The sequence below is a fragment of the Dipodomys merriami genome, unplaced genomic scaffold (assembly GCF_024711535.1).
Source record: "Dipodomys merriami isolate MVZ:Mamm:240054 unplaced genomic scaffold, mDipMer1.0.p SCAF_55, whole genome shotgun sequence".
Lineage (NCBI taxonomy): Eukaryota > Metazoa > Chordata > Mammalia > Rodentia > Heteromyidae > Dipodomys > Dipodomys merriami.
In genome coordinates this window covers 6,269,644-6,297,282 of record NW_027206124.1, presented here as the reverse complement: position 1 = coordinate 6,297,282, position 27,639 = coordinate 6,269,644, and the positions used below count along the sequence as shown (strand labels likewise).

Here is a 27,639-nt window from a genome sequence, read left to right as displayed (position 1 = left end):
AGAGCTCCCGGCCCCGCTCCTGATCCGCTTCGCCGAGGAGCCCGCCCGGGAGGCCCGGGCGGGGGAGGCCGGGAACGGGGAGGCCCGGGCCTGGAACCCTATCGCCCGCACCTTCGGGGCCCCGCAGCCGCCCTTGGAGCCCTACGGGGCGGGGCGGGGCGGGACCGGAAGGCGGGCCGGCCGCCCAGACCCGGGAACCCCGGACCGAAGGAGCTGCGAGCGGGCGGCCGACGGCGCCGCTGCGGGCCCGAGGCCCGCGGGACCCCCAGAAGCTCCCCTCCGGCCCGCGCCGCCCTCCCCGCCGAGCCCTCCTCCCGCGGACCCGGGCGGACGGCTCCCAGCCCCTCCGGTCCCCCGCGCTGCCCAGGGTTCGGCCCCGGCTGCCCTCGCAGTCCCAGCCTCCCCCCCGGCCTCCCCGCCACCCTCATCCCCAGCCCCAGGTGCTGGTCTCACCGCAGCCTCAACGCCGGCCTCATCCTCGGCCCTGCCGTCGCCTCCTACCGCAGCCTCTTCGGAGCCCGCGGAGCCCCGTCCTCAGCCCGCGGAGCCCCCGGAGCCCCGTCCTCAGCCCCCGGAGCCCGCGGAGCCCCGTCCTCAGCCCGCGGAGCCCGCGGAGCCCCGTCCTCGTCTCTCCAGGAGCTCTGCGAGCTGGGGCAGCCTGGTCGCCATGGTTCTCCGGAGTCACCCCCTTCCCAGGCACGAGCGGCCCCAGGGCCCGGCCCCCCACAGCCCGACCCCCCACAGCCCGGCCCCCCACAGCCCGGCTCCCCACAGCCCGACTCCCCATAGCCCGACCCCCCACAGCCCGGCCCCCCACAGCCCGACCCCCCACAGCCCGGCCCCCCACAGCCCGGCCCCCCACAGCCCGACCCCCCACAGCCCGGCCCCCCACAGCCCGGCCCCCCACGCGGCCCCGGGGCTGAAGAGGAGCAGCGCTGGGGAGCAGTCTGGCTCCCGCCCCGAGGGCGCCACGCTGAGCCCCCGGGACCCGCACAGCCCTTCCCCGGGCGCGGGAGCGAAGGCTGAGGTGGGGTGCCTTGAGACCGACGGGGTTCCCACTTCCGGCTCGCTCCCGGGTGGGAGAGGGGACGGAACCGAGGAGAAAACGCCGGGCCCCGCGGGCGGCGGCGGCGGTGGGGTCGGCGGAGAGCTGCGGGCCGAGGCCGCGGGGCCCCCGCCGGCGGAGCTGAGCGGCTGCGTGGAGGCCGAGGCCGCGGGGCCCCCGCCGGCGGAGCTGAGCGGCTGCGTGGAGGCCCTGGCGGCGGCGCGGCGCGGCGCGGAGCCGGGCGCGGCGCGGGAGCCCCTGGCGCTGCTGAGCGCGCACCTGCTGCGCGTGCTGCGGGAGCCGAGCCTCTACCGGCGGCTGCGCGCGGCCGAGCGCGAGCGCCTCGTGCGCCTGCGGACCTGCCGGGGCCGGGCGGTGCTGGGCGTGCTGGTGCTGCCCGGGCTCTTCCCGCGGGGCCCGGGGCCGGCCGAGCCCGCGCACCTCCACGTGTTCACCCCACAGGAGAACGCCTGGCGACCCCTGACCCCGGTGCCCGCGGAGGTCCCGCTGCGGGGCTGCGGCCTCTGCACCATGCACAACTACCTGTTCCTGGCGGGCGGCGTGCGCGGCTCGGGCCCCGCGGCCGTCTGCTCCGACCGCGTGTTCTGCTACAACCCGCTGACCGACGCCTGGAGCCAGGTGCGGCCCATGCGGCAGGCCCGGGCGCAGCTGCAGCTGGTGGCCCTGGACGGGCTGCTCTACGCCATCGGCGGCGAGTGCCTGTACAGCGTGGAGCGCTACGACCCGCGCGCCGACGCCTGGAGCCCGCGCGCGCCGCTGCCCGAGGGCAGCTTCCCGGTGGCGCACGGCGCCGTGGCCTGCCGCGGGGACATCTACGTCACCGGGGGCCGCCTCCTCCACCGCCTGCTCCGCTACAGCCCCGGCCGGGACCTGTGGGCCGAGTGTCCCCCCGGCGCCGGCCACCGGCGCCCCAGCGACCTGGTGGCCCTGGGCGGGTTCCTGTACCGCTTCGACGCGCTGCGGGGCGTGGGCGCCGCGGTGTCGCGCTTCAACACGGTGACCGGGGCCTGGAGCCGCGCGGCGGCGCTGCCCCTGCCCGACCCCGCCCCGCTGCGCTGCGCCGCGCTCGGCGACACCATCTACTGCCTCAGCCGCCGCGTCACCGCCACGCTCGCCGTCTCCGGGCGCGCCGCCCAGTTCCAGGCCCGCGAGCTGCGGCCCTTCCCCGCGGACGGCGACGGCGTCCTCCGGCCGTTCGCCCTGACTCTGCCCGCCGACGCCGGGCCGCACGCGGCGCCCTGAGCGGGCGGGGCGGCTCTGCGGAGACCCCGCGCCCGGCGGGCCAGCACCCCCGCCTGGCCCCGGGAGCCTGCGATCGCCTTGGGTGGGACCCGGCAGGCCCGCCGCACCCCGGACCTCTCCACACGCCGCTCCCTCTGCCTGCTAGGACGTCCCGGCTGCGTGGTAACCAGCGCGGGGCTCTGTCCCGGAACCCGGGGAGCGAGGACCGGGCCCCCGGCTTACTCCCTATGCTTGGTCCGAAGGAAAACCAAGGATTTTTCCAGAAATAGCCTTACCTCACACTTGTCCCTTCCTGTGGCCTTTGTTTCTTGGGTCTGACCGGTACCGAGAACCCTGGCCCGTGAAGGTGGGGCTAAGAAGGACCGGGACCTGCGGGCGCCGACGCAGCTGCTCTGGATTTGTACCGCACCCAGCGTCGCTCTAGACGAGCCTCACTGGACGCCAGTCATTATTATTCGAGTGTGCTCAGACAGGCGCCTTTGTCTTGTGCCAGTCCTAGGGCTTGAACTCAAGGCCAAGTGCTCGCCCTGAGCTGCTTTGGTTCAAGGTTAGCACTCTCCCACTTGAGCCTCAGCTCTACTTCTGGCTTTTTAGTGGTTAATTCTCCAATAACAAGTCTTGAGGACTTTCCTGCCCAAGCTGGCTTCAAATCTTTTTTTTTTTTTTTTTTTTGGGTCCAGTCGTGGGGCCTGAACTCTGGGCCTGGGCGCTGTCCCTCAGCTCTTCAGCTCAAGGCGAGCGCTCTACCACTTGAGCCACAGCGCCACTTCAAGCTTTTTTCTTTTTGCTTATGTGGTGCTGAGAAATCAAACCCAGGGCCTCAGGCATGCAAGGCAAATTGCTCTACCACTGAGCCACCTTCCCAGCCCCTGGCTTCAAATCTTGACCTTCGGATTTCAGCTTCCTGAGCAGCTGGGATTTCAGGACTGAGCTGTCACCTCCCAGCCCTCACCCACTATGAAACCCACTTTAGATAGATAGATAAAGCTGACTAACTGCTGCGACAGCCCCCAACCTCGTTTATCTAGGCTGCTTTGCTCTTTAATCAATGATTAGCATGATGGGCACAACATAAGTGACGGATGGTTGTTGTTGCTGTTTTTGGTCAGTTGTGGGGCTTGAACTTGGGGCTTGAGCTCTGTCCCTGAATTCTTTTGCTCAGAGCAGTGCTCTATCACCTGAGCTACAGTGCCACTTTTAGTTTTCTGGTGGTTAATTGGAGAGAAGAGTCTCACAGACTTCCTTGTCTGGGCTGACTTCTAACCATGATGCTCAGATCTCAGCCTCCTGAGTAGCTAGGATACAGGCATGAGCTTCGGGCACCTGGATACAGGTGTGAGCCACCGGTGCCTGCCATAATCAGTGTTTGAGGCATTGAAAGCATCTGCATCACATACCTGTCATACATTGTTCACCAAGTTCAGTCTGCAGTTAAGTCCATCAGTGTGAGACAGAAAGGAGGTACTTAGCTTGCTTGAAAATAAGTTTATTGAGAAACAAATACTGTGTGTATGCTATCTATCTGGACTGCTGATTCCACTCCTGCACACAGGCAGGGAGCAGGGAGCAGCTGTGGCATGTGGTGGGGCCTACTGTTTGCGCTTGGTCTCACTGAGTAGCTCTTGCCAGTTCTTCTCCATTTCCTCCTTGCAGTTGAGAAAGGCATCCTCCAGTCGGCGCATGGACTCTGCCAGTGTGGGGTTGGTACGCATGACCACCATGTCATAGGCCATCCAGGTCGCCTGTACTGCAACAGACAGACAGGCATAGTCAGGCCACAGGTGCGGAAGCTCTAGGGCCCCACCTGGGCTGAAGAACCAGGGGGAGGCAACTGGGGAGCATCAGTTACTCCAAAGAGAGAAAGCCAGTGGGATGCACAATGCAGGCTATAAGACCTCTTATTTCCAGCAGTGGCTTATGCCTATACTTCTGGCTCCTAAAGCCAAGATCTTGGGGAGACCTCAGTTCAAAGTCACCTTAGGCAGAAAAGTCTGTGAAACCATCTCACAACCAGCAAAAAATCAGGCTGGAGTTAAGGATACACTGGTTGTGTCCAAGCAAGCAAGTGCAAGGCCCTTGAGTTCAAGCCTGAGCACCAGAGACAAAACAACACAACACCCCCACAGGCTCCTCTCCACAGGCAGCAAAAAATGACACTTCCTAATCTGCAAACCTTAACTTCTGAATATATCAGTCCATGACAGTAAAAAGCTGGGGCCAGTCAGATATGAAGTGGGAGGAAAATTAGAGTAAATCACAGGTCTGGACACTGGGCAGGATAGCCCCCAGTGAGTCATAACGTCTAGCCAAGCTACGTAATCAGATAGGCTGATCATTTCCAGACATCTCACATTTCCTTATGCTCAGTGGGTGGGATTTCTGACTACCAGAATCTGGGCAATTCTATGCTTTAAGTGAGGCTCACATCAGAACTTCTTCTGGGAAGGTTCTGCTGTCTCCCCATCCAGAACCTTTGCACACTCACTACTGCACTGATAGCTTTTCTTCCTCTTTCCCTCTGAGACTAACTTGAGTGAGCACCTTCTGAGCCTCTAGGTGAATATGCTTCTTCTTGCAGAATGGGTGCAGTGTGTGCAGAGCTCTCTTGAGAGTGCCCACCTCCATTACAGCTTTTGACAGAATACTTGTGCCATCTGAGCACAGTAGCTATGGCTCCTGAAAACTCCTTTTTTACCTAAAAAGTGCCAGATACCAGGCTGGGGTGGGTAGCAATGCTCAGGTGGTAGAATGCCTGCCTAGAGAGAGACTGAGTTTAAACCTTCCCCAAAAACAAAACAAAAAACCCAAACCGGACACTTTAGGAAAGTGATACTGTAGGTAGAATGATCAATAACAAATGCACATGAACCGGCAGCATGACAGGCTTGAAGTTTTACGGAGAATAGTATCTGTTTGGTATGGAAACATTGCTAGAAAAGGGCCAGTGGCCAGTGGTTCTATACTTCTACTATAGGTTCAGGAGACTGAAATCTGAGGATAACAGTTCAGAAGAAGCCCAAGCAGACAAATCTGAAAGACTCTTACCACCAATTAACCAGCAGGAGCCAGAAGTGAGATGTGGCTCAAGTGCCAGCCTTGCATGAAAGCTCAAAGAGACCATTAGAGCTCCAGGCCCTAAGTTCAAGCCCTTAAAATGGGCACAAAAAACAAAACAAAAAACTGCCAGAGGGGCTGGGAAGGTGGCTCAGTGGTAGAGCACTTGCCTTGCATGTTCGAGGCCCTGGGTTCGATTCCTCAGCACCACATAAGAAAAAAGCCGGAAGTGGTGCTGTGGCTCAAGTGGTAGAGCGCTAGCCTTGAGCTGAAGAGCTGAGGGACAGTGCCCAGGCCCAGAGTTCAGGCCCCACAACCGGACCCCCCCAAAAAAAAACTGCCAGAGAATGTAGGGTACATGTAGTGTCTGAATAGCATCATAACTCTACTTCTAGTAGGGCCCCTGGGATGCTTCTTGCCATGAGACCACTGACTGCCCTAGCAATACATAGAAGTTTTTTCTATCAGGCTGGGGATTGTGCCTGGGATCTGCATCTTTTTTTCTTTTCTTTTCTTTTCTTTTTTTTTTTTTTTGGTCAGTCATGGGGGTTTGAACTCTGAGCCTGGGCGCTGTCCCTGTACTCTTCAGCTCAAGGTGAGTGCTCTACCACTTGAGCCACAACACCTCTTCCAGTTTTCTGGTGGTTCATTGGAGATAAGAGTTTCTTGGACTTTCCTGCCTGGGCTCGCTTTGAACCACGATCCTCAGATCTCAGCCTTCTGAGTAGCTAGGATGACAGGAATGAGCCACTGGTGCCTGGTGGGATCTGCATTTAATAGAACCAGAATCATTCTAATACAAAAGGTCTCAGACACTCTTTACAGACCCCTGGGTAACAGATGAAGAGCGAACCTGGGCTCCAGAGCAGAGTGCACTTCCTGGTTCTTCACTTGCTAGCTATGTGACCTTCAACAGGGACTGAAATTGGTTGACTCAGGCTTCTCACCTAAAAAATAGAGACTGTACTCATCTTAAAACTTGCTGTGAGGCCTGAATGTAAGCAAACTGCCTAGGACACATTTGGATTGAATGTTTATGTCCTCCTGCTCAAATCTAACCCCAAGGTGGTGATATTAGGAGGTGGAGCCTGAGGGAGATGAGCAGCTATCAGTATACTGTCCTCAAGATTGGAAATGGTGCCTTTATAAGAGACATGAGAGCTTGCTCTTGGCCACATGAGGGTACAGCTGAGAAGGTGGCTATCTGCAGACTAGGAAGATACTTCTGACTGGACATCAGATCTGCTGGTGCCTTGATCTTAGACTTCCTAGATTCTAGGACAGCGAAATAAATGTTTGTTTTTAATCCATCTTGTCTATATACAATTTTTTAATTTATTGTTGTAAAACAATTAAGACAGAAATTGGTCACAGAAGGAGGCATTGCTGTAACAAACACCTGAGAGTGTGGAAAGTTTTGGAGTTGAGTAAAGGGCAGAAGTGCTAGAGTTTTGAAGTGCATGAAAGAAGCTAATACATCATTGCCATGAATGAAGCTTTAAAGGAATTCTGGGACCAGAGGCAGTGACTCATGCTTGTAATATCAGCTTGTAATATTCAGAAGATAGAGATTAGGAAGATCTTAGTTTGAGGCCAGCCTGGGCAAAGAGTGATCAAGACCCTCATTCCAATGATTAAGCTGAGCATGTTGATATACACCTATGATACCAGCGATGTGGAAGTCCATAAGTAGGAGGATTTCTCTATGAGCCTGGCCCCAGACAAACTTTTTGTGGCAAAACTGTATTTGAAAAATAACTGAAGTGGGGCTAGGAAGGTGGCTCAGTGGTAGAGCGCTTGCCTTGCATGCATGAGGCCCTGGGTTCGATTCCTCAGCACCACATAAGAAAAAAGCCGAAAGTGGTGCTGTGGCGCAAGTGGTAGAGTGCTAGCCTTGAGCTGAAGAGCTGAGGGACAGCGCCCAAGCCCAGAGTTCAGGCCCATGAACGGACCCAAAAAACAAAACAAAACAAAACAAAAAACTGAAGCAGGGCTAGGAAGGTGGCTCAGTGGTAGAGTGCTTACCTTGCACACATGAGGCCCTGGGTTCAATTCCAGCACCACATAAGCAGAAAAAGCTGGAAGTGGTGCTTTGGCTCAAGTGGTAGGGCGCTAGCCTTGAGCAGAAGAGCTAAAGGACAGTGCTCAGGCCCAGAGTTCAGGCACCATGACAGACCAAAAAAAAAAAAAGCTGAAGCTAAAAGGACTGGGAGCATAGCACAAGTAGTAGAGTACCTATCTAGCAAACATAAGACCCTGATTTCAAATACTAATATTGTCACAAAATAAAATAAAAGGTAATTCTGTTATTTCTGACGCTGAGAGAAAAGAATTTAGAGAGAAAGCCTCTATCTTCTTAGAGAAAATAGAAATACAAATGATATACCATTCTAGGGCTGGGAAGGTGGCTCAGTGGTAGATCACTTTGCCTTGCATGCATGAGGCCCTGGGTTCGATTCCTCAGCACCACATAAGCAAAAAGAAAAAATCCAGAAGTGGCGCTGTGGCTCAAGTGGTAGAGTGCTAGCCTTGAGCTGAAGAGCTGAGGGACAGTGCCCAGGCCCAGAGTTCAGGCCCCATGACCGGACAAAAAAACAAAATAAACAAAAAAACCCATTCTAATGAACTATCAGATAGAAATGAGGAAATAAGAGGAGAGATGATCCTTATAAAAATGTCAAAAAAAACTTAGTTGAATTGTGTTCATAATCTAGTGTTTTATGGAAGGTAGAACTTGTAAGTAATTAACTTGGACATTTAGTTAGGAAATTTCTCAAAAAAGAAGAAACTTCTTTAAAAGAAATAAAGTACTTAAGACAAAGTTAAAGTAAGAAAAATTAAAATTGGGTTGGGCGCTGGTGGCTCATGCTTGTAATATCCTAGCTACTCAGGAGGCTGAGATCTGAGGATCGCGGTTCAAAGCCAGCCCAGGCAGGAAAGACATGAGACTCTTATCTCCAATAAATCACTCAGGAAACTGGAAGTGGTACTGTGGCTCAAGTGGTACAGTGCTAGCCTTGAGCTGAAGAGCTGAGGGACAGCACCCAGGCCCAGAGTTCAAGCCCCACAACCGGAAAAAAAGAAAAGAAAAGAGAAAATTGGGGGAAAAATCTCAAGAAATGAATCTTTTTTTGTTATCTTTAAGTAGTTGCACAAAGGAGTTGCCATTTAATAAAGCAGTTTATGGATACAATGTATCTTGATCAATGTCACCCTTGCAAAAGAAATGAGTCACTATCCTTCATAGGATACATGTATTATTCATCATGGAATTTTAACTCAGATGAGTTAAAAGGAAACATAATATATTATAGAATAGAATTATCAGAAAAAGAAACAAATCTATTGTTGGAACTAGGGCTGTAGCCCTGTGGTAGAGTGCCTGGCTAATAAAATATGTTCAAAGCCTTGCGTTTAATGAGAAAGAGAGAGTGAGAGCGAGCGAGAGTGTGAGAGCGAGAGATAGAGTAAGAGCAAGGCAGAGTGAGAGAGAGGACAAGATAGAGATGGAGAAGGAGAGAGAGAAGAAAGGAAGAAAGAAAAAGGAAAGAAAAAAGGAAGGAAGGAAAGAAAGAAGAGAAAAAGAAAGAGGGAAAAAAAGAAAGGGAGAAAGAAAGGAAAGGAAAAGGAAGGAAGGAAGGAAAGAAGAAAGGAAGGAAGGAAAGGCTAGGAATGTGGCTCAGTGCTTGCCTAGCATGCATGAAGCCCTGGGTTCAATTCCACAGTACCACATATACAGAAAAAGCCAGAAGTGGTGCTGTGGCAGAGAGCTAGCCTTGAGCCAAAAGAAGCTCAGGAACAGTGCCCAGGCCCTGAGTTGAAGCCCCAGGACTGGCAAGAGAAAGAAGAAAGAAAGAAAGAAAGAAAGAAAGAAAGAAAGAAAGAAAGAAAGAAAGAAAGAAAGAAAGAAAGAAAGAAAGAAAGAAAGAAAGAAAGAAAGAAAGAGAGAGAAAGAAAGAAAGAAAGAAAGAAAGAAAGGAGGGAGGGAGGGAGGGAGGGAGGGAGGGAGGGAAGGAAGGAAGGAGGGAGGGAAGGAAGGAAGGAAAGAAAGAGAAAGAAAGAAAAAGAAAGGGAAGGAAGAAAGAAAGAAAAGAAGGAAGGATTAATTTCTGTTAATAAGTAATATGGTGGCTCCCATTTGTAATCATTCAGGAGGCTGAAACCCAAGGATTGCAGGAAAGACTCTTACCTACAATTAACCACAAAAAATCTGGAGCTGCTGGGTGCTGGTGGCTTATATGTCTATAATCCTAGCTACTCAGGAGGTTGAGATCTGAGAATTATGGTTCAAAGCCAGCCTGGACAAGAAAGTCTATGAGACTCTTATCTTGAATTAACCCCTAGAAAACCGGAAGTGGTGCTGTGGCTCAAAGTGGTAGAGTGCTGGTATTGAGCAAGAAGAGCTCAGAGACAGTGCCCAGACCCTGAGTTCAAGCCCTATGTCTGACAAGTGGATCAAGTGGTAGAATGCCAATTTTGAGTAAAATGAAAAAAACAAGTTTAGGGAGAGCACTGAGGCCCTGAGTTCAAGCCCCAGGACTGGCGCACGCGCGCGCGCGCGCGCACACACACACACACACACACACGAAAAGAAAAAAAAATATCCAAGGAGTCTTCACACACACACACACACACACACACACACACACACACACACACACACACACACACACACACACATGAAAAGAAAAAAAAATCTATCCAAGGAGTCTTCATGTTTGAAAATGATCTGACTACATCCTTACTTTAGATAGAAGAGGATCTTACACATCTGTAGTTAGGACTGTTGCTCAAAGATAACTGGCAGCCTGGCTCTACAGCATGATTCATAAAGGTAGTTCAGTCAGACATCAAAGCTCTCTATTGAATGCATGACCTCCAGTTATCTGATGTGAGGAAAATATTTTAAAACACACAGAATAGGAAAGACTCATCAGAAAACCCTCTAGAAAGTTGGGTGCTCACACCTGTAATCCTAGCTACTCAGGAGGCTGAGATATGAGGATCAAGGTTCAAAGCCAATCCAGAAAGACAAATTTAAATCTAGTATTTTTTTTTTCTGTGGGGGGATTTGACTTTAAATTTTTTATAGTTTTTTTTTTTTTGGGTCCAGTCATGGGGCCTGAACTCTGGGTCTGGGTGCTGTCCCTCAACTCTTCAGCTCAAGGCTAGCACTCTACCACTTGAGCCACAGCGCCACTTCCAGCTTTTTATTTTTCTGCTTATGTGGTGCTGAGGAATCGAACCCAGGGCCTCATGCATGAAAGGCAAGTGCTCTACCACTGAGCTACCTTCCCAGCCCTTTATTGTTATTATAAAGATGATATACAAAGGTTTTTTATTTGTTTGTTTGCCAGTCTTGGGGCTTGAACTAAGGGCCTGGGCACTGTCCCTGAGCTCAAGGATAGCACTCTACCACTTGAGTCAGTGCTACTTCTGGTTTTTTCTATGTATGTGGTACTAAGGAATCGAACCCAGGACTTCATGCATGGTAGGCAAGCACTCTACCACTAAGCCACATTCCTAGCCAAGAGGGGTTTCTAACAGACTCTTTTTTTTTTTTTGTCAGTCATGAGGGCTTGAACTCAGGGCCTGAGTGCTATCCCTGGGCTTTTTTGCTCAAGGCTTACTTTGAACCACAGCTCTACTTCTGGATTCTCAGATCCTCACTATGATCCTCAGATCTCAATCTCCTGAGTAGCTAAGATTACAGATATGAGTCACTGGTGCCCAAGAGACTCTTTCCTTCAACATATAAGCAAAAAGCTGGAAGTAAAGGTGATAGAGCTCCAGCCTTGACAGCTATGCAGGAGTGAAAAAGCTAGCTGGGTGCTGGTAGCTCATGCCTATAATCTTAGCTTTTCAGGAGTCTGAGATCTGAGGACTAAGGTTCAGAGCCAGCCCAGACAGACAAATCTGAGACTATTTCCACTTAACCAGCAAAAATCTTGAAGTGGAAGTGTGGCTCAAGTGGTAAAGTATCAGCCGTGAGTAGAAAAAGCTAAGCTTATGAGGCCCCGAGTTCAATCCCTAGTACTTGTACTCACCCCCACACACAAGAGAGTAAAACAGCTAAGCAAAGGCATGAGGTCCTGAGTTCAAGCCCCAGTACTGGCATAAAAGGAAGGAAGCAAGGAAGGGGGGGGGGTAGGGGGAAGGAGGGAGGAAGGGAAGGAAGGAAGGAAGGAAGGAAGGAAGGAAGGAAGGAAGGAAGGGATTCTCTAGATGTTTTCATTCATTCAGTTAATATTTACTAAATGTCATTCTGTGCTATTTGCTAAGCAATATATACAGGTAAACACAGTTGTGATCCTAAAGTATTCTTGCTTGCTACAAGTGGGAGGAAACAGATAACCAGCATACAAAACAGATGGTGGAAGGTGCTGTAAAGGAAATAACCACTGCATATTGTGGCAAATGAAGTTATAGCCAGTCCTTTGGAGAGGTCACATAAAATCTCCTGCCAACAACTACAAGAATTTGGAAGCAGAATTTTCTGGATCCCACTCAAGCATTCAGAGATAGTATTTTGACATAAATCTGAACAGCCAGGCACCGGTGGCTCACACCTCTAATCCTTGCTACTCAGGAGGCTGAGATCTGAAGATTGCAGCTCAAAGCCAGCCCAGGCAGAAATGTCCAATCTCCAATTAACTACTCAAAAACCTCCAATTAACTCAAAAATCTCCAGTTAACTACTCAAAAACCATAGTGGAGCTGTTTCTTAAAGTGGTAGACCACTAGCCTTGGGTAAAAGAGCTCAGAGACAGCACCCAGGCCCTGAGTGCAAGCCCCACCATCACAAAACAGACAAACAAAAACCAACTATATATCCTAAGAACCATAACCCAAACCATCCAGCTATGTTACTTACAAATTCTGACTTTCAGAAACTGTATCACAATAAATGTTTTTAAAGCCAGGTGCTGATGGCTTACACTTATGATCTAAGCTACCCAAAGGCTGAGATCTGAGAATCACGATTTGAAGCCAGCCAGGGCAGGAAAGTCTGTGAGATTTTTTTTTTTGGGGGGGGGGTCCGGTCATGGGGCCTGAACTCTGGGCCTAGGCTCTGTCCCTCAGCTCTTCAGCTCAAGGATAGCGCTCTACCACTGGAGCCACAGCGCCACTTCTGGCTTTTTTCTTTTTGCTTATGTGGTGCTGAGGAATCGAACCCAGGGCCTCATGCATGCAAGGCAAGCGCTCTACCACTGAGCCACCTTCCCAGCCCCAGTCTGTGAGATTTTTATCTCCAATAAATTACCAAGAAAGCCAGAAGTGGAGCTGTAGCTCAACTGGTAGAGCTCTATCTTTGAGCAAAAGAAGCTCACGATATGTGCCCAGGTCCTGAGTTCAAACCCCAAGATCCGAAAAAAAAAATTTGGGGTTAACTTGCAATAGGTAGAAGATATTGAGTATGGGAATATGATATTGCTGCAGCAAAAATCTAAAATAACAAGCAGCTTTAGAATGGGACAGATGAGAAGAAGCTTAGCAAAGTTGTAAGGATTCTGAAGAGAGAAGTAGCAAAATTTTAAGTGTCTTGATGCACTGTTGAATGAGTTTTGGACTTAAAGGTAACTGCTGATAAACGCTAAAAGAGAAGTAAAATTTTATTGGAAGATGAAGGGGGAGGAGACATGCTAAGTAGAGGCAAAGATTTAGCAACACAGTCACAAGAGGTAATTTGAAAAGATTGAACAACAAGGTCAAAAGAGGTAATTTGAAAAGATTTAGCAACAAGGTCATAAGAGGTAATTTGAAAAGATTTAGCAACAAGGTCACAAGAGGTAATCTGGAAGCTTAAAATGCAACTACTGAGCTATTAAATTTTAATTACTTTTTTCTTATTTTATGTGTTTATTTTGGGAGTGGTTGGTGCTGGTGACTGAAGGTAGGGTCTTGCAAGTGTGCTAAGCATACATTGTATCACCGAACTACATTTCTAGTCCCAATCTGAATTTTTTTTTTTTTTTTTTGGTTGGTCATGGGGCTTGACCTTTGGGTCTGGGCGCTGTCCCTCAGCTCTTCAGCTCAAGGCTAGCACTCTACCACTTGAGCCACAGTGCCACTTCCGGCTTTTTTCTTTTTGCTTATGTGGTGCTGAGGAATGCAGGGCCTCATGCATGTGAGGCAAGCACTCTACCACTGAACTACCTTCCCAGCCCCTCTAATACTTTTTTTCTTCTGAAATCTCCATTAGCTACAAGTTAGTCTTTTAAAAAATCTATATTACAATTTTTTGTTTTTATTTTTTGGGCTTGTGGGGTAGCTCAAGTAGTAGAGTGCTTGCCTAGCAGGCATAAGGCTTTAGGTTCAATCCCCAACACCACAAAAACAAAACAAAACTTTTTAAAAAATTGCTTTATTTTTAGTATATTCTTATCCAGTTGATCTCTTCCAACTGTTGTTAATTCTGTTTTAGTTTACAATTACATTTTTTATTTTAGAAGATCCATTTTCACTGGGTGCTGGTGGCTCATGCCTGTAATCCTAGCTGCTCATGAGGCTGAGGTCTGAGATCCTGGTTCAAAGCCAGCCTGGGCAGCAAAGTCCATGAGACTCTTTTTTTTTTTTTTTTTGGGGGGGGGGGTTCCGGTCATGGGGCCTGAATTCTGGGCCTGGGCGCTGTCTCTCAGCTCTTCAGCTCAAGGCTAGTGTTCTACCACTTGAGCCACAGCGCCACTTCCGGCTTTTTTCTTTTTGCTTATGTGGTGCTGGGGAATTGAACCCAGGGCCTCAGGCATGCAGTGCTCTACCACTGAGCCACCTTCCCAGCCCCGAAGTTTTTGTTTTTTTTAATTGATTCTGTCTATTCATTCTTGAATTTCTTCTTATGTTCATCTTTGTTATTGCATCTATTATTTAGCCATTTTATATGTCCCTATTTGTCTTATGCATCTGACATTATCTTAAGTTCTTGGAAATTTAAACATGCTGATTCTTGTTTCTTTTACTCAAAACTGCTTATGGCATGTATTTGGTAATCTTTATTTGTGAGGTGATTGCTGAGGTAACCCCACGCCAAGATGGCTTCAATAGTCTCCAGGGTTTTGGTTTACAGTCATACAATCCACTTTGCCATTTCTACAATGTTCCAAGATTTAATATCTGCTACAGGCTGTTTTGTTTCTTCTAATGCCTAGAATTGACTGTACTTAGAAACAGAATTTATAGAGAGGTGATTAAGTTAAAATGGGGTCATAACTGGTGTCCATATAAGAAGTTTCAATACAGAAAGCAAGAAGTGTCTGACCATGTGGAGAAACAGGAAGAGAGAAGTCAGGAGAAATCAACCCTGCCAACATTACCTCAGATTGCTAGTCTCTAGTGCTGTAGATAGCATGCTTCTGTTGTTTGAGTTGCCCATTCTGTAGTCTTTTGTACAGGAAACTCTAATAGAATCCAACTACAGAACCATGTATACACTTTGCTCCTCTGACTCTTGGCACCTCGCTGGGTGGTGAGGGCTTTCCACCCAGCTTGGAAAGGCCTAGAGGTGAGATAGGCCATTCTTTGAATTACAGACCTCATGCTCTTTAGCCCCAGGAGAGCAAATCAAACCCCTAAAGGTTTGATTTGCTCAAACCTTACTGATTCCTATATGGAAAGTTTAGCTGGCCCTGAGTACTTCCCTGGATGGTCTACTTTGGTTGGACTTGGGTCTTCACCCCAAACATATGGTTTTTTGTCTTTAAAAGCTTTGTGCAAACTCCATGGGTCCACCTGCATTGCCAGCTTGCTAATAAAGATTCCCAATTTGACCTCTCAAAATGTGGCTTCTCTGTTTCTCGCTGATCAGGCTCCCATACAGCACTATCTTCCTTCCTTCCTTCCTTCCTTCCTTCCTTCCTTCCTTCCTTCCTTCCTTCCTTCCTTCCCTCCCTCCCTCCCTCCCTCCTTCCCTCCCTTCCTTATTTTTTCTATCCTGTGCTGGTACTGGGGTTTAAACTCAGAGCCTTAAGTTTTCACTTGTGTGTGCCTGTCCATACTGGAACTTGAACTCAGGGCCTGAGTGTTGTCCCTGAGTGTTCTACCAGTTGAACCACAGCTCCACTTCTGCCTGGGCTGGCTTCAAACAATGATCCTTACTCAGATCTCAGACTTCTGACTAGCTAGGATTACAGGCATGAGCCACTGGCACTATATTCATTGTCTTTGTTTTACTCACATCAGGTACTCTACCACTGCAGCCTCACCTTCAGTTTGGCATTTTGCTTGTTATTTGGAGATAGAGTCTTCTCCAACTTTTCTGCCCAGGTTGGCTTCAAACTCCAATCCCCAGATTTCAGCCTCCTGAGTAGTAAGGATTACAAGTGTGAGCCACCAGTACCTAGTGATTTTTATGTTTCTAAAAACAAATCAGTCCTCACTTCTTTCTGAAACCTTCTCTTGACTTGGATGATATGACTACTCTTCCTGTTTCTGCCTGTGTTTCCATAACTCTCTTTTTCTTCATGTCCAAACATTTTGGCTGGCTCTGAAAGTAAATGATATGCCTCAGGGTCTTTTCACTATAATCTGATGTCATAGTCAGTATTACACATCAGAAAAAAAGGAAAAAGTAGACCTTCTGAGGATTAATAATGGATACTAGCCCTAAATTGGCAATAATTTCTGGAGACCTCCTAAAACATCTCTGTAGTCCAGCATTCTGAGCAGGGGCCAGAGGTCAAGATGACCAATGGAGCTCTGTCTCAGGTCCATCTCATAGTGAGCTAATGGGTCCCTGAACACACCATTTGTGGGATAAGTACTGTCCTTCTGGGGAAGGCCAAATGAGGTCAGTGAGACACTGCTTTTACTTATGATAGCAGTAAATCAAAAACAGTGCATTCGGGGCTGGGAAGGTAGCTCAGTAGTAGAGCGCTTGCCTTACATGCATGAGGTCCTGGGTTTGATTCCTCAGCACCACATAAGCAAAAAGAAAAAAGCGGGAAGTGGTGCTATGGCTCAAGTGGTAGAGCGCTAGCCTTGGGCTGAAGAGCTGAGGGACAGCACCCAGGCCCAGAGTTCAGGCCCCACGACCGGACCCTCCCCTCCAAAAAAAAAAGAAAGAAACATGGAGGCCATGTTTAAAAACAAAACAAAACAGTGCATTCCTGGAGAAACTGAAGAGATTAGTACCACTATCAACTCTGAAGGATGTGATTCTCACCACAATCTTTCTCAAGTTGTCTATTTGGTCTGTGCAGAAGATAGATCTTGAAGAATGATACCAGGTTATCATAAACTATATCAGAAAGGTGTCTCTGTTTGTGGGAAGTGCTCTAGATATGTTTTTTTTTTTTTGCTTGAACAAAATGAATATATCCCCAGGTGCTTGATTTGTAGTTGTTGTCTTTTTTCTCTATATCTGTGACTTAAGGCCACCAGAAGCAGTTTGCTTTCAGCTAACAAGCCAATAACACATCATCACTATGTAAACTCAGATACATCGGTTCTCCTGCTGTCATAATTTGGATCTGAAATGCTTCCCAGATTGTGTCACTATTAAAAGTGGAGGAAGTTTAAGGATGTGGGGTCTGGTAGAAAAGTGAGGTCACTGGAGAGGTGTGTCCTTAAAGAGGATTTGGGGATTTGGGGATCCTGGGCCTTTCCTCTCTTTCTGTCTGCTTCACAGCTACCATAACATGAACAGCTTTGCTCCCCAATGTGCTCCCTTCCATGATGTTCTGCCTTGTCTCAGACTCAAAATGATAGAACCAACTGACTAGAGATTGAGACCTCTGAAACTATTAGCCCAAATAACCTTTCCTCCTTGCAAGTTTATTTTCCAAGGTATTTTGTCATAATGTCCGAAAGATGACTAACACAACAGCTATTAGATGTATACATAGCATCTTGGAAGAAATTGCACATGTGGTTTTGAATGGAAAAATTAAACAGAATGAGACATATGAATAATACTATTCATAGGAATTTAAAATACATGTTCACAGCCCAGTGCTGATGGCTCATGCCTGTAGTCCTAGCTACTCAGGAGGCTGAGATCTGAGGATTGCAGTTCAAAGCCAGCCCAGGCAGGAAAGTCTGTGAAACTCTTATCTCTAAGTAACCACGAGAAAACTAGAAGTCTGGCACAAAAAGCCCAGGGATAGAACCCAGGCCCTGAGTTCAAGACTCCAGAATGACAAAAGGAAGGAAGGAAGGAAGGAAGGAAGGAAGGAAGGAAGGAAGGAAGGAAGGAAGGAAGGAAGGAAGGAAGGAAGAGATAAAATACATGTACATAAAAGAGCCATATATATTTTACACACAACAGTCTACATTAAGAATATTAGAATTGTTTTCCTTTTTTTTTTGGTCCGGTTGTGGGGCCTGAACTCTGGGCCTGGGCGCTGTCCCTCAGCAATTCAGCTCAAGGCTAGCACTCTACCACTGGAACCACAGTGCCACTTTTGGTTTTCTAGGGGTTTATTGGAGATAATAGTCTCACGGACTTTCCTGCCCGTGCTGGGTTTGAGCCGTGATCCTCAGATCTCAGCCTTCTGAGTAGCTAGTATTACAGGTGTGAGCCACGGGTGCCCAGCTTTTCTTTTTTGGGGGGGAGGGGATGGAGTCTGGTCGTCAGGCCTGAACTCTGGGCCTGGGCGCTGACCCTCAGCTCTTCAGCTCAAGGTTAGCACGCTACCACTTGAGCCACAGCATCACTTTGGCTTTTTTATTTTTTTTTTCTGCTTATGTGGTGCTGAGGAATTGAACCCAAGTCCTCATGCATGCAAGGCAAGCGCTCTATCACTGAGCCACCTTCCCAGCTCCTTAGAATTGTTTTCTATAGGGGAAGTCAAAGGACTACAGAGACTTGAGATGACAAAAAAATAAGCTGATCTTATCATCTTAAAAAGTTAACAAAGGTGGGGAGATGGGAAGGGATGGGAAGGGGAAACAAAGGAGGAGGCAACAATGCTTGATAAGAAATGTACTCATTACCTTGCCCATGTAATTGTAACCCCTCTGTACAGTATTTTCACACATACACAAAAAGTTAACAAAAACCTATACACTACTGGCCAGGCCTCCAGAGACAATGACTGAACTAACGGTCAACTAGGCCTTATCTGTGACTTGGGAGTTTTAACTATGCATTACCTTTTTTACCCTCGGTCCCTAATTTTACCTATTTATCTTTTTTTGGGGGGGGGGTCAGTCATGGGCTTGAACTCTGGGCCTGGGCACTGTCCCTGGGCTCTTCAGGTCAAGGTGAGCGCTTTACAACTTGGGCCACAGAGCCACTTATGGTTTTCTGGTGATTAATTGAAGATAAGAGTCTCAGGGGGGCTGGGAAGGTGGCTCAGTGGTAGAGCGCTTGCCTTGCATGCATGAGGCCCTGGGTCCGATTCATCAGCACCACATAAGCAAAAAGAAAAAAGTCGGAAGTGGTGCTGTGGCTCAAGGGGTAGAGCGCTAGCCTTGAGCTGAAGAGCTGAGGGACAGTGCCCAGGCCCAGAGTTCAGGCCCTACAACTGGACCCCCCCCAAAAAAAAAAAAAAGTGTCTCAGGGACTTTTCTGTATGGGCTGGCTTTGAACTGTGATCCTCAAATTTCAGCCTCCTGAGTGGTTAGGATTACAGGCAGAGCTACCAGCGCCCGCTTCCCTATTTATCTTGAGGCCAGTATTTGTACCTCTGGCTAAAGATATACTGAAGTGCTCTCTTCCCATGGCTACTGTGTAATAAATTTCCCTTTCTCTGTTTTTCATCATGTCTTTTTCATTTGGCATATGGGGAAGGGTGGCTAAACCTAACGTGGGACTTTTGGAGTTAGGGCCTAGGGTCTAAAACTGGTTTCAACATTGTTTCAGAAATTACAAAAGATGGAGCTGGGCCTGGTGGCTCCTGCCTATAATCCTAGCTACTCAGGAGGCTGAGATCTGAGACTCACGGTTCAAAGCCAGCCTGGGCAGGAAAGTCCCTGAGACTCTTATCTCCAATAAATCACTAGAAAACTGGAAATGGTGCTGAGGCTCAAGCAGTAGCAGGCATGCCTTGAGATGAAGAGCGCAGGGACAGCGCCCAAGCCCAGAGTTCAAGCTGCAGGACCAACACACAAAAAGCAAAACAACAAAATAAAAATTTGTGGGGTTTTTTTTGTTTTTTTTAAAGAAAGGAGGGCTGGGGCTGGGAAGGTGGCTCAGTGGTAGAGTGCTTGCCTTGCACGCATGAGGCCCTCGGTTCGATTCCTCAGCACCACATAAGCAGAAAAAGCAGGAAGTAGGGCTGAGGCTCAGGTGGTAGAGCGCTGTTCTACAGCTGAAGAGCTGGGGGACAGCGCCCAGGCCCAGAGTTCAAGCCCTACAACCAACAAAAAAAAAATAATAATAAATAAATAAAAATAAAAAAAGGATGGCTGGGGAGGTGGCTCAGTGGTAGATCGCTTGCCTTGCATGCATGAGGCCCTAGATTTAATTCCTCAGCACCACATAAGCAGAAAAAGCCAGAAGTGGTGCTGTGGCTCAAGTAGAGTGCACGCCTTGAGCTGAAGAGCTGAGGGACAGCGCCCAGGTTCAGAGTTCAGGCCCCACAACTGACAAAAATAAAATAAAACAAAATAGAAAAAGAAATTACAAAAGGTGAGAAAGATAAGGAAGGGGTAACAAGTTTGACAAGAAATGTACTTATTATTTTACTTATGTAACTGAAACCCCTCTGTATATCACCTTGACAATAAAAAAATGAGACAAAAATAAATACTAATAACACTGATAAAAATGGAAAATAAAAATAGTATTAATAACATAGAAAGGTAAGAAAGGGTGTGTGAATTCAATCATAATATTCAATGTACATATGTGAAACTGGAACCAGGGAACTTGAGGGGATGGGTAGAATTGGGGTACCATTGGTTAAATGCATTGAATTTATAAACTGGCATGTTGAATTAAAACACCTATGTACAACTATTTAAAGGTAATTTTACTTTATTTATTTATTTTTATTTTATTTTTTGCTGGTTGTGAGGCTTGACCTCTGAGCCTGTGCTATTCCTCAGCTCTTCAGCTCAAGGCTAGTGCTCTACCACTTGAGCCATAACACCACTTGTGGCTTTTTCTGCTTATGTGGTGCTGAGGAATTGAACCCAGGGCCTCATGTATGCAAGGCAAGCACTCTACCACTGAGCCACCTTCCCAGCCCCTTAAAGGTAACTTAATCTTTTTTTTTTTTTTTTTAAGCCTGGGCACTGTCCCTCAGCTCTTCAGCTCAAGGCTAGCACTCTACCACTTGAGCCACAGTGCCACTTCCGGCTTTTTTCTTATGTGGTGCTGAGGAATCGAACCCAGGGCCTCGAGCATGCAAGGCAAGTGCTCTACCACTGAGCCACCTTCCCAGCCCAAAGGTAATTTAAAAAAAAATCAAAAAGGTAATTATACAAACTTTTAAACTATTATTTGACCTGTAGGTTTTTTGTTTGTTTAGTTTTGGTAGGTCATGGGGCTTGAACGCAATATGTGAAACTGAAACTAAGCATAGAATCTTCCTAAAAGGGAAACAAAGAACATCACAGTACTTCAATAAGTGTAACCTGGCACTGGTGGCTCATGCCTATAATCCTAGCTATTCAGGAGGCTGAGGTCTGGGGATAAGGGTTCTAAGCTAGCCCCGGGCAGAAAAGAGAAAAGTTCGATGAGACTTTTTTTTTTTTGGTCAGTCATGGGGCTTGAACTCTGTGCCTGAGCACTGTCCTTCAGTTCTTCAGCTCAAGGATAGTACTCTACCACTTGAGTTACAGCGCCACTTCCGGTTTTCTTATGATTTATTGGAGATAAGAGTTTCACAGAGTTTTTTGCTCTGGCTGGCTTTGAACCATGATCCTCAGATCTCCGCCTCCTGAGTAACTAGGATTACAGGTGTGAGCCACTGGCACCTGGCCCGATGAGACTCTTGTCTCCAACAAACCACTCAAAAAACTGGAAGTGGGGCAGTAGAGCAAATGGGAGAGCACTAGTATTATACACAAAGAGGTTTGGGAGCCCGGTGCTGGTGGCTCACGCCTGTATTCCTAGCTACTCAGGAGGCTGAGATCTGAGGATCACATTTCAAAGCCAGCCTGGGCAGGAAAGTCTGTGAGACTCTGATCTTCAATAAACCACTAGAAAACCGGAAATGGCGCTGTGGCTCAAGTGGTAGAGGGCTGGCCTTGAGCTGAAGAGCACACGGACAACGACTAAGCCGAGAGTGCAAGCCCCACAGCTGACCAAAAAAAAAAAAAAAAAAAAAGAGGCTTGGGGTCAGAGCCCAGGCCCTGAGTTCAAACCCCACAACCACCACCACCCACAAAACTCCCATAAGACAAGCCTCACTACATAGCCCAGACTGTCCTGAAACTGGCCTAAAACTGGTCATCCTGCATCAGCCTCCTTGTGCTGCTTGTGCATGACCACAGCAAATTTAAGAAGCAAATTAAAAAACAAAACTGTCAAGACTGTGTATGTCACTTGCTTACTATAAACACCTGACACTCTTCTCTGAACTACAAAGGTTTGGCTTTGGAATTAAATTCAGGTTCTTAACAGTTGCCAGGCAAGTGCAGAAGCCATATTGACAGTCTTGAGAAAACATTTGCTATAACATCATTACTTTTCTTTCTTTCTTTCTTTCTTTCTTTCTTTCTTTCTTTCTTTCTTTCTTTCTTTCTTTCTTTCTTTCTTTCTTTCTTTTTCTTTCTTTGTCATGGGGCCTAAACTCTGGGCCTGGGCGCTATCCCTCAGCTCTTCAGCTAAAGACTAGCGCTCTACCACTTGAGCCATAGTGCCACTTCCAGCTTTTTCTGCTTATATAGTGCCAAGGAATCAAATCTAGGGCCTCATGCATGCAAGGCAAGCACTGTACCTCTGAGCCACCTTCCCAGCTGCTCAACATCATTACTTTCATAATATTAGCTTAATAACTCCGTAACAAACTGATAGCCAACAAGTACCATAAGGGAAAGTTGAAAAGAACTTTGAAGAGAAAGTTCAAGAGGGCCAAATCACAGTGTGAGGCAGGTAGTGGCTCCTGGGGCACTGGGTGGTTGCTTGGGAAGGCAGCCCAAAGTGGGCAGTAAACCCTATCTAAGGCTAAAAACAGACAGGAGACTGACAGCCAACAAGTACCGTAAGAGAAAGGTGAAAAAAACTACTTAACAATTACCTAATAACTACTTAGTAACTTACTTAACTATTAATTATTGTTTGAATATTTGCCAAAAGAAATCTTTTTTTTCTTTTCTTTTTTTTTTGCCAGTCCTGGGGCTTGAACTCAGGGCCTGGGCACTGTCCCTCAGCTTCTTTTTGCTCACAGCTAGCGCTCTACCACTTGAGCCACAGTGCCACTTCCAGCTTTTTCAGTGTATGCAGTACGGAGGAATCAAACCCAGGGCTTCATGCATGCTAGGCAAGCACTCTACCACTAGGCCACATTCCCAGCCCAAAATAAGAAATCTACAGTGGGTTTGAAAGGTTAGAGTATTTGAGACAGTGACCATTTGTTGCTTGTTTCAGAGCAGAGCAACACGTCGTACTAAACCACCTGGTTGTGTGCCCTTATAAGACCTGCAAATCCTTAGCTCAGGGCTCTCCTCCTGGGCTCCACTGTGTCAGAGTGTAGGATGAGGCCCGAGCTGCAGCCTGTTTAAATAAAACAGCTGTAGAGTCTGACTCTCGGTGGTCTTGGTGGGGGTCCTGCGACCTTGGCATAACAGGTTTATAGGGAAATTCTGTATATAACCTGGGTCCTTTGGCATATAAGATAGATTAGAATCAAATGGTCAAAAACCTCTTTACCACTGTCTCATAAACAAACAGAAAAACAATAATCTGGAAAAATACTACAAATTTGAATAGTTTATAATTTTTTGTCTATTTGTTTTGGAGATAGAATTTCATTTTATACTTCAGGCTAGCCTTGAATTATCAATTTTTTCCTGCCTCAGCCTCCTAAGAGCTGGAATTATAGTGGTATGCCACCATACCAAGGTTATAAAGAGTTCATACAAATCTGTAAGAGTGTATCACAAAAGTCTGGCCTGGCCTTCTTTATTGTCAGTGTTAGGCCTGAGTCAAGGCTTGCTTTTTCTTAGCCTTTAGTTCTATACCAGCTTCCTAAATCTTCCTTACTCTATTTTTTTCACTGTTCAAACCATCCCTTGCTCTGTCTCCAAAGATGTTTTTCTAAAGGACTAGTGTCTCATTTGAAACCTTGGATAGCTGCCTGTCAACTAAATGCCTCTTCAGGCCCTTCCCATGATTCCTGTCTTGCCTTTCTCTGGCTTGCCACCTTAGAAACCTCATGAGTTAGTGTGGCTCTTTATAATCCCTCACTCTCCCCAGCCACTAGGCTCTCCTTGTCTGTCTCTTCTGCTGGAGAGCCTTTCCTCTCCTCCATAGTAACCTACTGCCATTTTCCAGCACCCACTCATCTACTAAAGCCTTTACTCAAAGCCTTACTGGCTGTGGGGAACAACAGCTCCTTCTTCTCTGCACCCCTTCCCAGCCACTCACCACATACCACTATTAGCATTTTCCGTTCTATACTTTTAATATATAAAAATGTTTTAACTTATAAATTTAAATTATAAATAGTCATCTTGATGTCTGTTTCTGGCCCTTACCCATTTCTAAGGAAGGAACCTCTAATCAACTTTATATTCCTAGAATGAACATGGTAGATACTCAATAAGTGCCATTAAAGAAGAAGCATATAATTAGACTGAAGGAATTATATAGCTTATAGGAGAAAATTAATTATAGAACTTCTAGAGAGAGATGGTTAAAAATATATTTAGGGGGGCTAAGAGGTGGCTCAGTGGTAGAGCGCTTGCCTTGCATGCATGAGGCCCTGGGTTCGATTCCTCAGCACCACATAAGCAAGAAAAAAAGCTGGAAGTGGTGCTGTGGCTCAAGTGGTAGAGCTGAAGAGCTGAGGGACAACACCCAGGTCCAGAGTTCAGGCCCCACGACCGGACCCCCCCAAAAAATAATAATAAAAATATATTTAGGGCTGGGAAGGTAGCTCACTAGTAGAGTACTTGCCTTGCATGCATGAGGCCCTGGGTTCAATTCCTCAGCACCACATAAGCAGAAAAATCCATAAGTGTTGCTGTGGCTCACGTGGTAGAGTGCTAGCCTTGAGCTGAAAGAGCTGAGGGACAGCACCCAGGCCCAGAGTTCAGGCCCCATGACTGCCCAGCATCAGTGTACTCTGGAGGATGAAATCTGAGGATCACAGTTCAAAGCCAGCCAGGGCAGGAAGTCTATGAGACTCTTATATCCAATTAACCATCAAAAAGCCAGAAGTGAAGCTGTGACTCAAGTGGTAGAATGCTAGCCTGAGCTAAAAAGCTTAGGGACAGTGCCCAGGTCTCAGGACTGGCACACACACAAAATACATGTATATATGTATGTGTGCATACACACACAGATACATACATACACACACAAAATAAGCCAAAAAAACTAATTATTTCCAAAAGTAGAGTATTATGAACAATCCTAATGATGCTTTATGACACTGTGTAATATCTCTCATTTCAACCTTTCATTCTTTTTTTTATTATTGTAAAAGTTTATTGAAAAAAAGTAACTATAAAAAGGTATATGACCAAATTTTATACAATAAAGAAGTTCCTTTGGAGAAGAGATGCAGATTTCTCTGATGAGCCATCATTATTAAACTCGTTCCAAGGCTTCTAACATGATACTATTTCCTCATATAACCACCATTCCAATATTGTTCTGTTGCCCACAAGTAGCCATCTCCACACATTCATCTATCACCAGATTCATAAATGGATCAAATCCCCACAATATTCCTTGGACATGTCTGCTACCATTTAATTTCAATGATAGCTTCTTGTCCATAAATTTTTTTAGCTCAGGAGGGTGAGCTTTGCTCATGGTTTCTAATTGGCGGGCTCAGAGATGCTTTGGAACCGAACTTGCTGCCTCCTTCACGCGCCTATGGCACAACACTGTTTCATTCTTATCAATATTAGTCAATCTTTTTTAAAAAAATGATTCACAGAAAGAATGCCAATTGTGTTCACAGGTAATACCTGTTTGTCATTAGCTGAGCATATGAGCTGGTATCTGATGTAACAATTACAAGTCACTATTTTCTTTCCTTATTTTTTTTTTCCTGGTACTGGGGCTTGAACTCAGGGCCTACGTGCTGGCCCTTAGTTATTTTGCTCAAGGTACTCTACCACTTAAGCCTCACAGCTCCACTTCTGGCTTTTTGATGGTTCATTGGAGATGAGTCTTATGGACTTTTCTGCCCAGGCTGGCTTTGAATTATGACCCTCAGATATTAGCCTATTGAGTAACTAGGAATATGGGTCACTATTTCTGACCTCAAGGAGATGATAGTCCAGTGGCAGAAATCAGATGTAAATACAAGTAAAATAATCAGAAACAATTCAAGGTAATTTGGTGTGTCAAATTTTGTGATTTAGTAGTAAAATGCAATAAATATTAAAAGATGTGCAGTTAGAGAAGGCACTAGATACATGCTCACAAGCTTAGGGAAGACTGTAACTATCAGAAAGAATGGGGAGGGACCCTGGGAAAACCCTACCTGAGATTTTTTCCATCTCTTCCAATAGTTTTTCCAGATCCTTATTCAGGTCGGACAGCATTTTCAGCATGTTATCGTAGTTTCTTTCCCCAGGGTCAGAATCAGCCATCTAGGCAGTGCATAGAAAAAAGCTGTCATGAGACAGACTGGCGTTTCATTTCCAGCTCCACAGCTGAGCAGAATGCTTTCCTCATCTCAGATTCAGACAATACTGACACCACAGAGCTGTTGTAAAGATTAGATCACAATATGTATAAAGGGCTTAGTGTTCGGCACATATTTAGCTTTTCCTCCCCTGCCTTTGATTATTACTCTGCAAACACTCTTCAAACACAGCTGAGGGGCTCGGAAGGTGGCTCAGTGGTAGAGCGCTTGCCTTGTATGCATGAGGCCCTGGGTTGGATTCCTCAACACCACATAAGCAAAAAGAAAAAAAGCCGTATGTGGCTCTGTGGCTCAAGTGGTAGAGCACTAGCCTTGAGCTAAAGAGCTGAGGGACAGCGCCCAGGCTCAGAGTTCAGGCCCCATGACCAGATTCCCCCCCCCAAAGAAAAACACAGCTGAGGACTGGGGAGATTAAAGTAGAAGACATTTTTACCAATTACAAAGTTAAAAAAAAGAAAACTTTGCTATGATGGTAACATAGTAGTGAGCTTATTTTGGCAAAACTATATTAATGCACTAAAATGTAAGCTTTGTATAAATATGCTATGAAGGTATAATCCTACCCCCCAAGAGATCTCCAATGTGTGATATTAGAATAAGAAAAAGGCCATATGACTAGAAGGTGACAGATGGCAGAGGAGATACAGAAGCAGTACTAACACAATATAGATATGAAGCTATAGAATTGGAGTGGAGTTAGTTTTATTTTAAAATATGAAATGATTAGCACATTTTCAGATTTAAAAATTACTAAGTTAATTTTCCATGACTATGCTGGACTACCCATAAAGAATTATTTCTTTTTCTTTTTTTTCTTTTGGTCAGTTGTGGGGCTTGAACTCTGGGCCTGGGCACTGTCCCTCAGCTCTTCAGCTCAAGGCGAGCGCTCTACCACTTGAGCCACAGCGCCACTTCTGGTTCTCTAGAGGTTTATTGGAGAGAAGAGTCTCACAGACTTTCCTGCCCAGGCTGGCTTTGAACTGTGATCCTCAGATCTCAGACTCCTAAGTAGCTAGGACTACAGGTGTGAGCCACTAGCACCCAGCTACCAAGTATAATTTCTGAATTTGGTCTTCTTTGGTTCAAATCTTGGCTCCCCCACATATTTAGCTACACTAACTTGGACAACACACACACACACACACACACACACACACACACACACACACACACACACACATTTCTAACATTTTTTTTTGTAGGTCCTCAGGCTTGAGCTCTGGGCTCAGGTGCTGTCCTTAAGCTTTTGTGCTCCAGACTAACAAACTACCACTTGAGCTACAGTTCCACTTCTGGCTTTTTTTTGTGTGGTTAATTGGTGATAAGAGTCTCGTGGACTTTCCTGCCTGAGCTGGCTTTGAACCATGATCCTCAGCCTCTTGAGTAGCCACCAGCACTTGGCTCACTTAACAAAACAAGACAGTTTTGTGACTTGTAAAAGGCAATTGTCAATAGTAATTGTATTTTATGGGCTAGAATTTTGGTGAGGATTAAATGATTTAAATTATGTATGAGTCAGCACATAAACTATCCTAATAAGCACATAATAAATCATATCTACTG

At 46.9% G+C, this 27,639-nt stretch overlaps 1 protein-coding gene and 1 pseudogene across 2 annotated transcripts in view; both read right to left on the bottom strand.

The window, feature by feature from the left end:
- Positions 1–3,782: 3,782 nt before the first annotated feature.
- Positions 3,783–27,639, bottom strand: part of Syce3 (synaptonemal complex central element protein 3) — a 34,810-nt gene continuing 10,953 nt past the window's right edge. For both annotated transcript variants that reach the window (XM_069999900.1, XM_069999901.1), the window contains exons 2-3: positions 25,912–26,020; positions 3,783–4,055 (exon numbers count right to left, since the gene is read on the bottom strand). In XM_069999900.1, the coding sequence (XP_069856001.1) occupies positions 3,898–4,055; positions 25,912–26,020 (267 nt within the window). In that variant the 3' untranslated portion in view covers positions 3,783–3,897. The remainder of the gene's footprint in view (positions 4,056–25,911; positions 26,021–27,639) is intronic.
- Positions 25,005–25,297, bottom strand: LOC138811931 (small nuclear ribonucleoprotein G pseudogene; annotated as a pseudogene).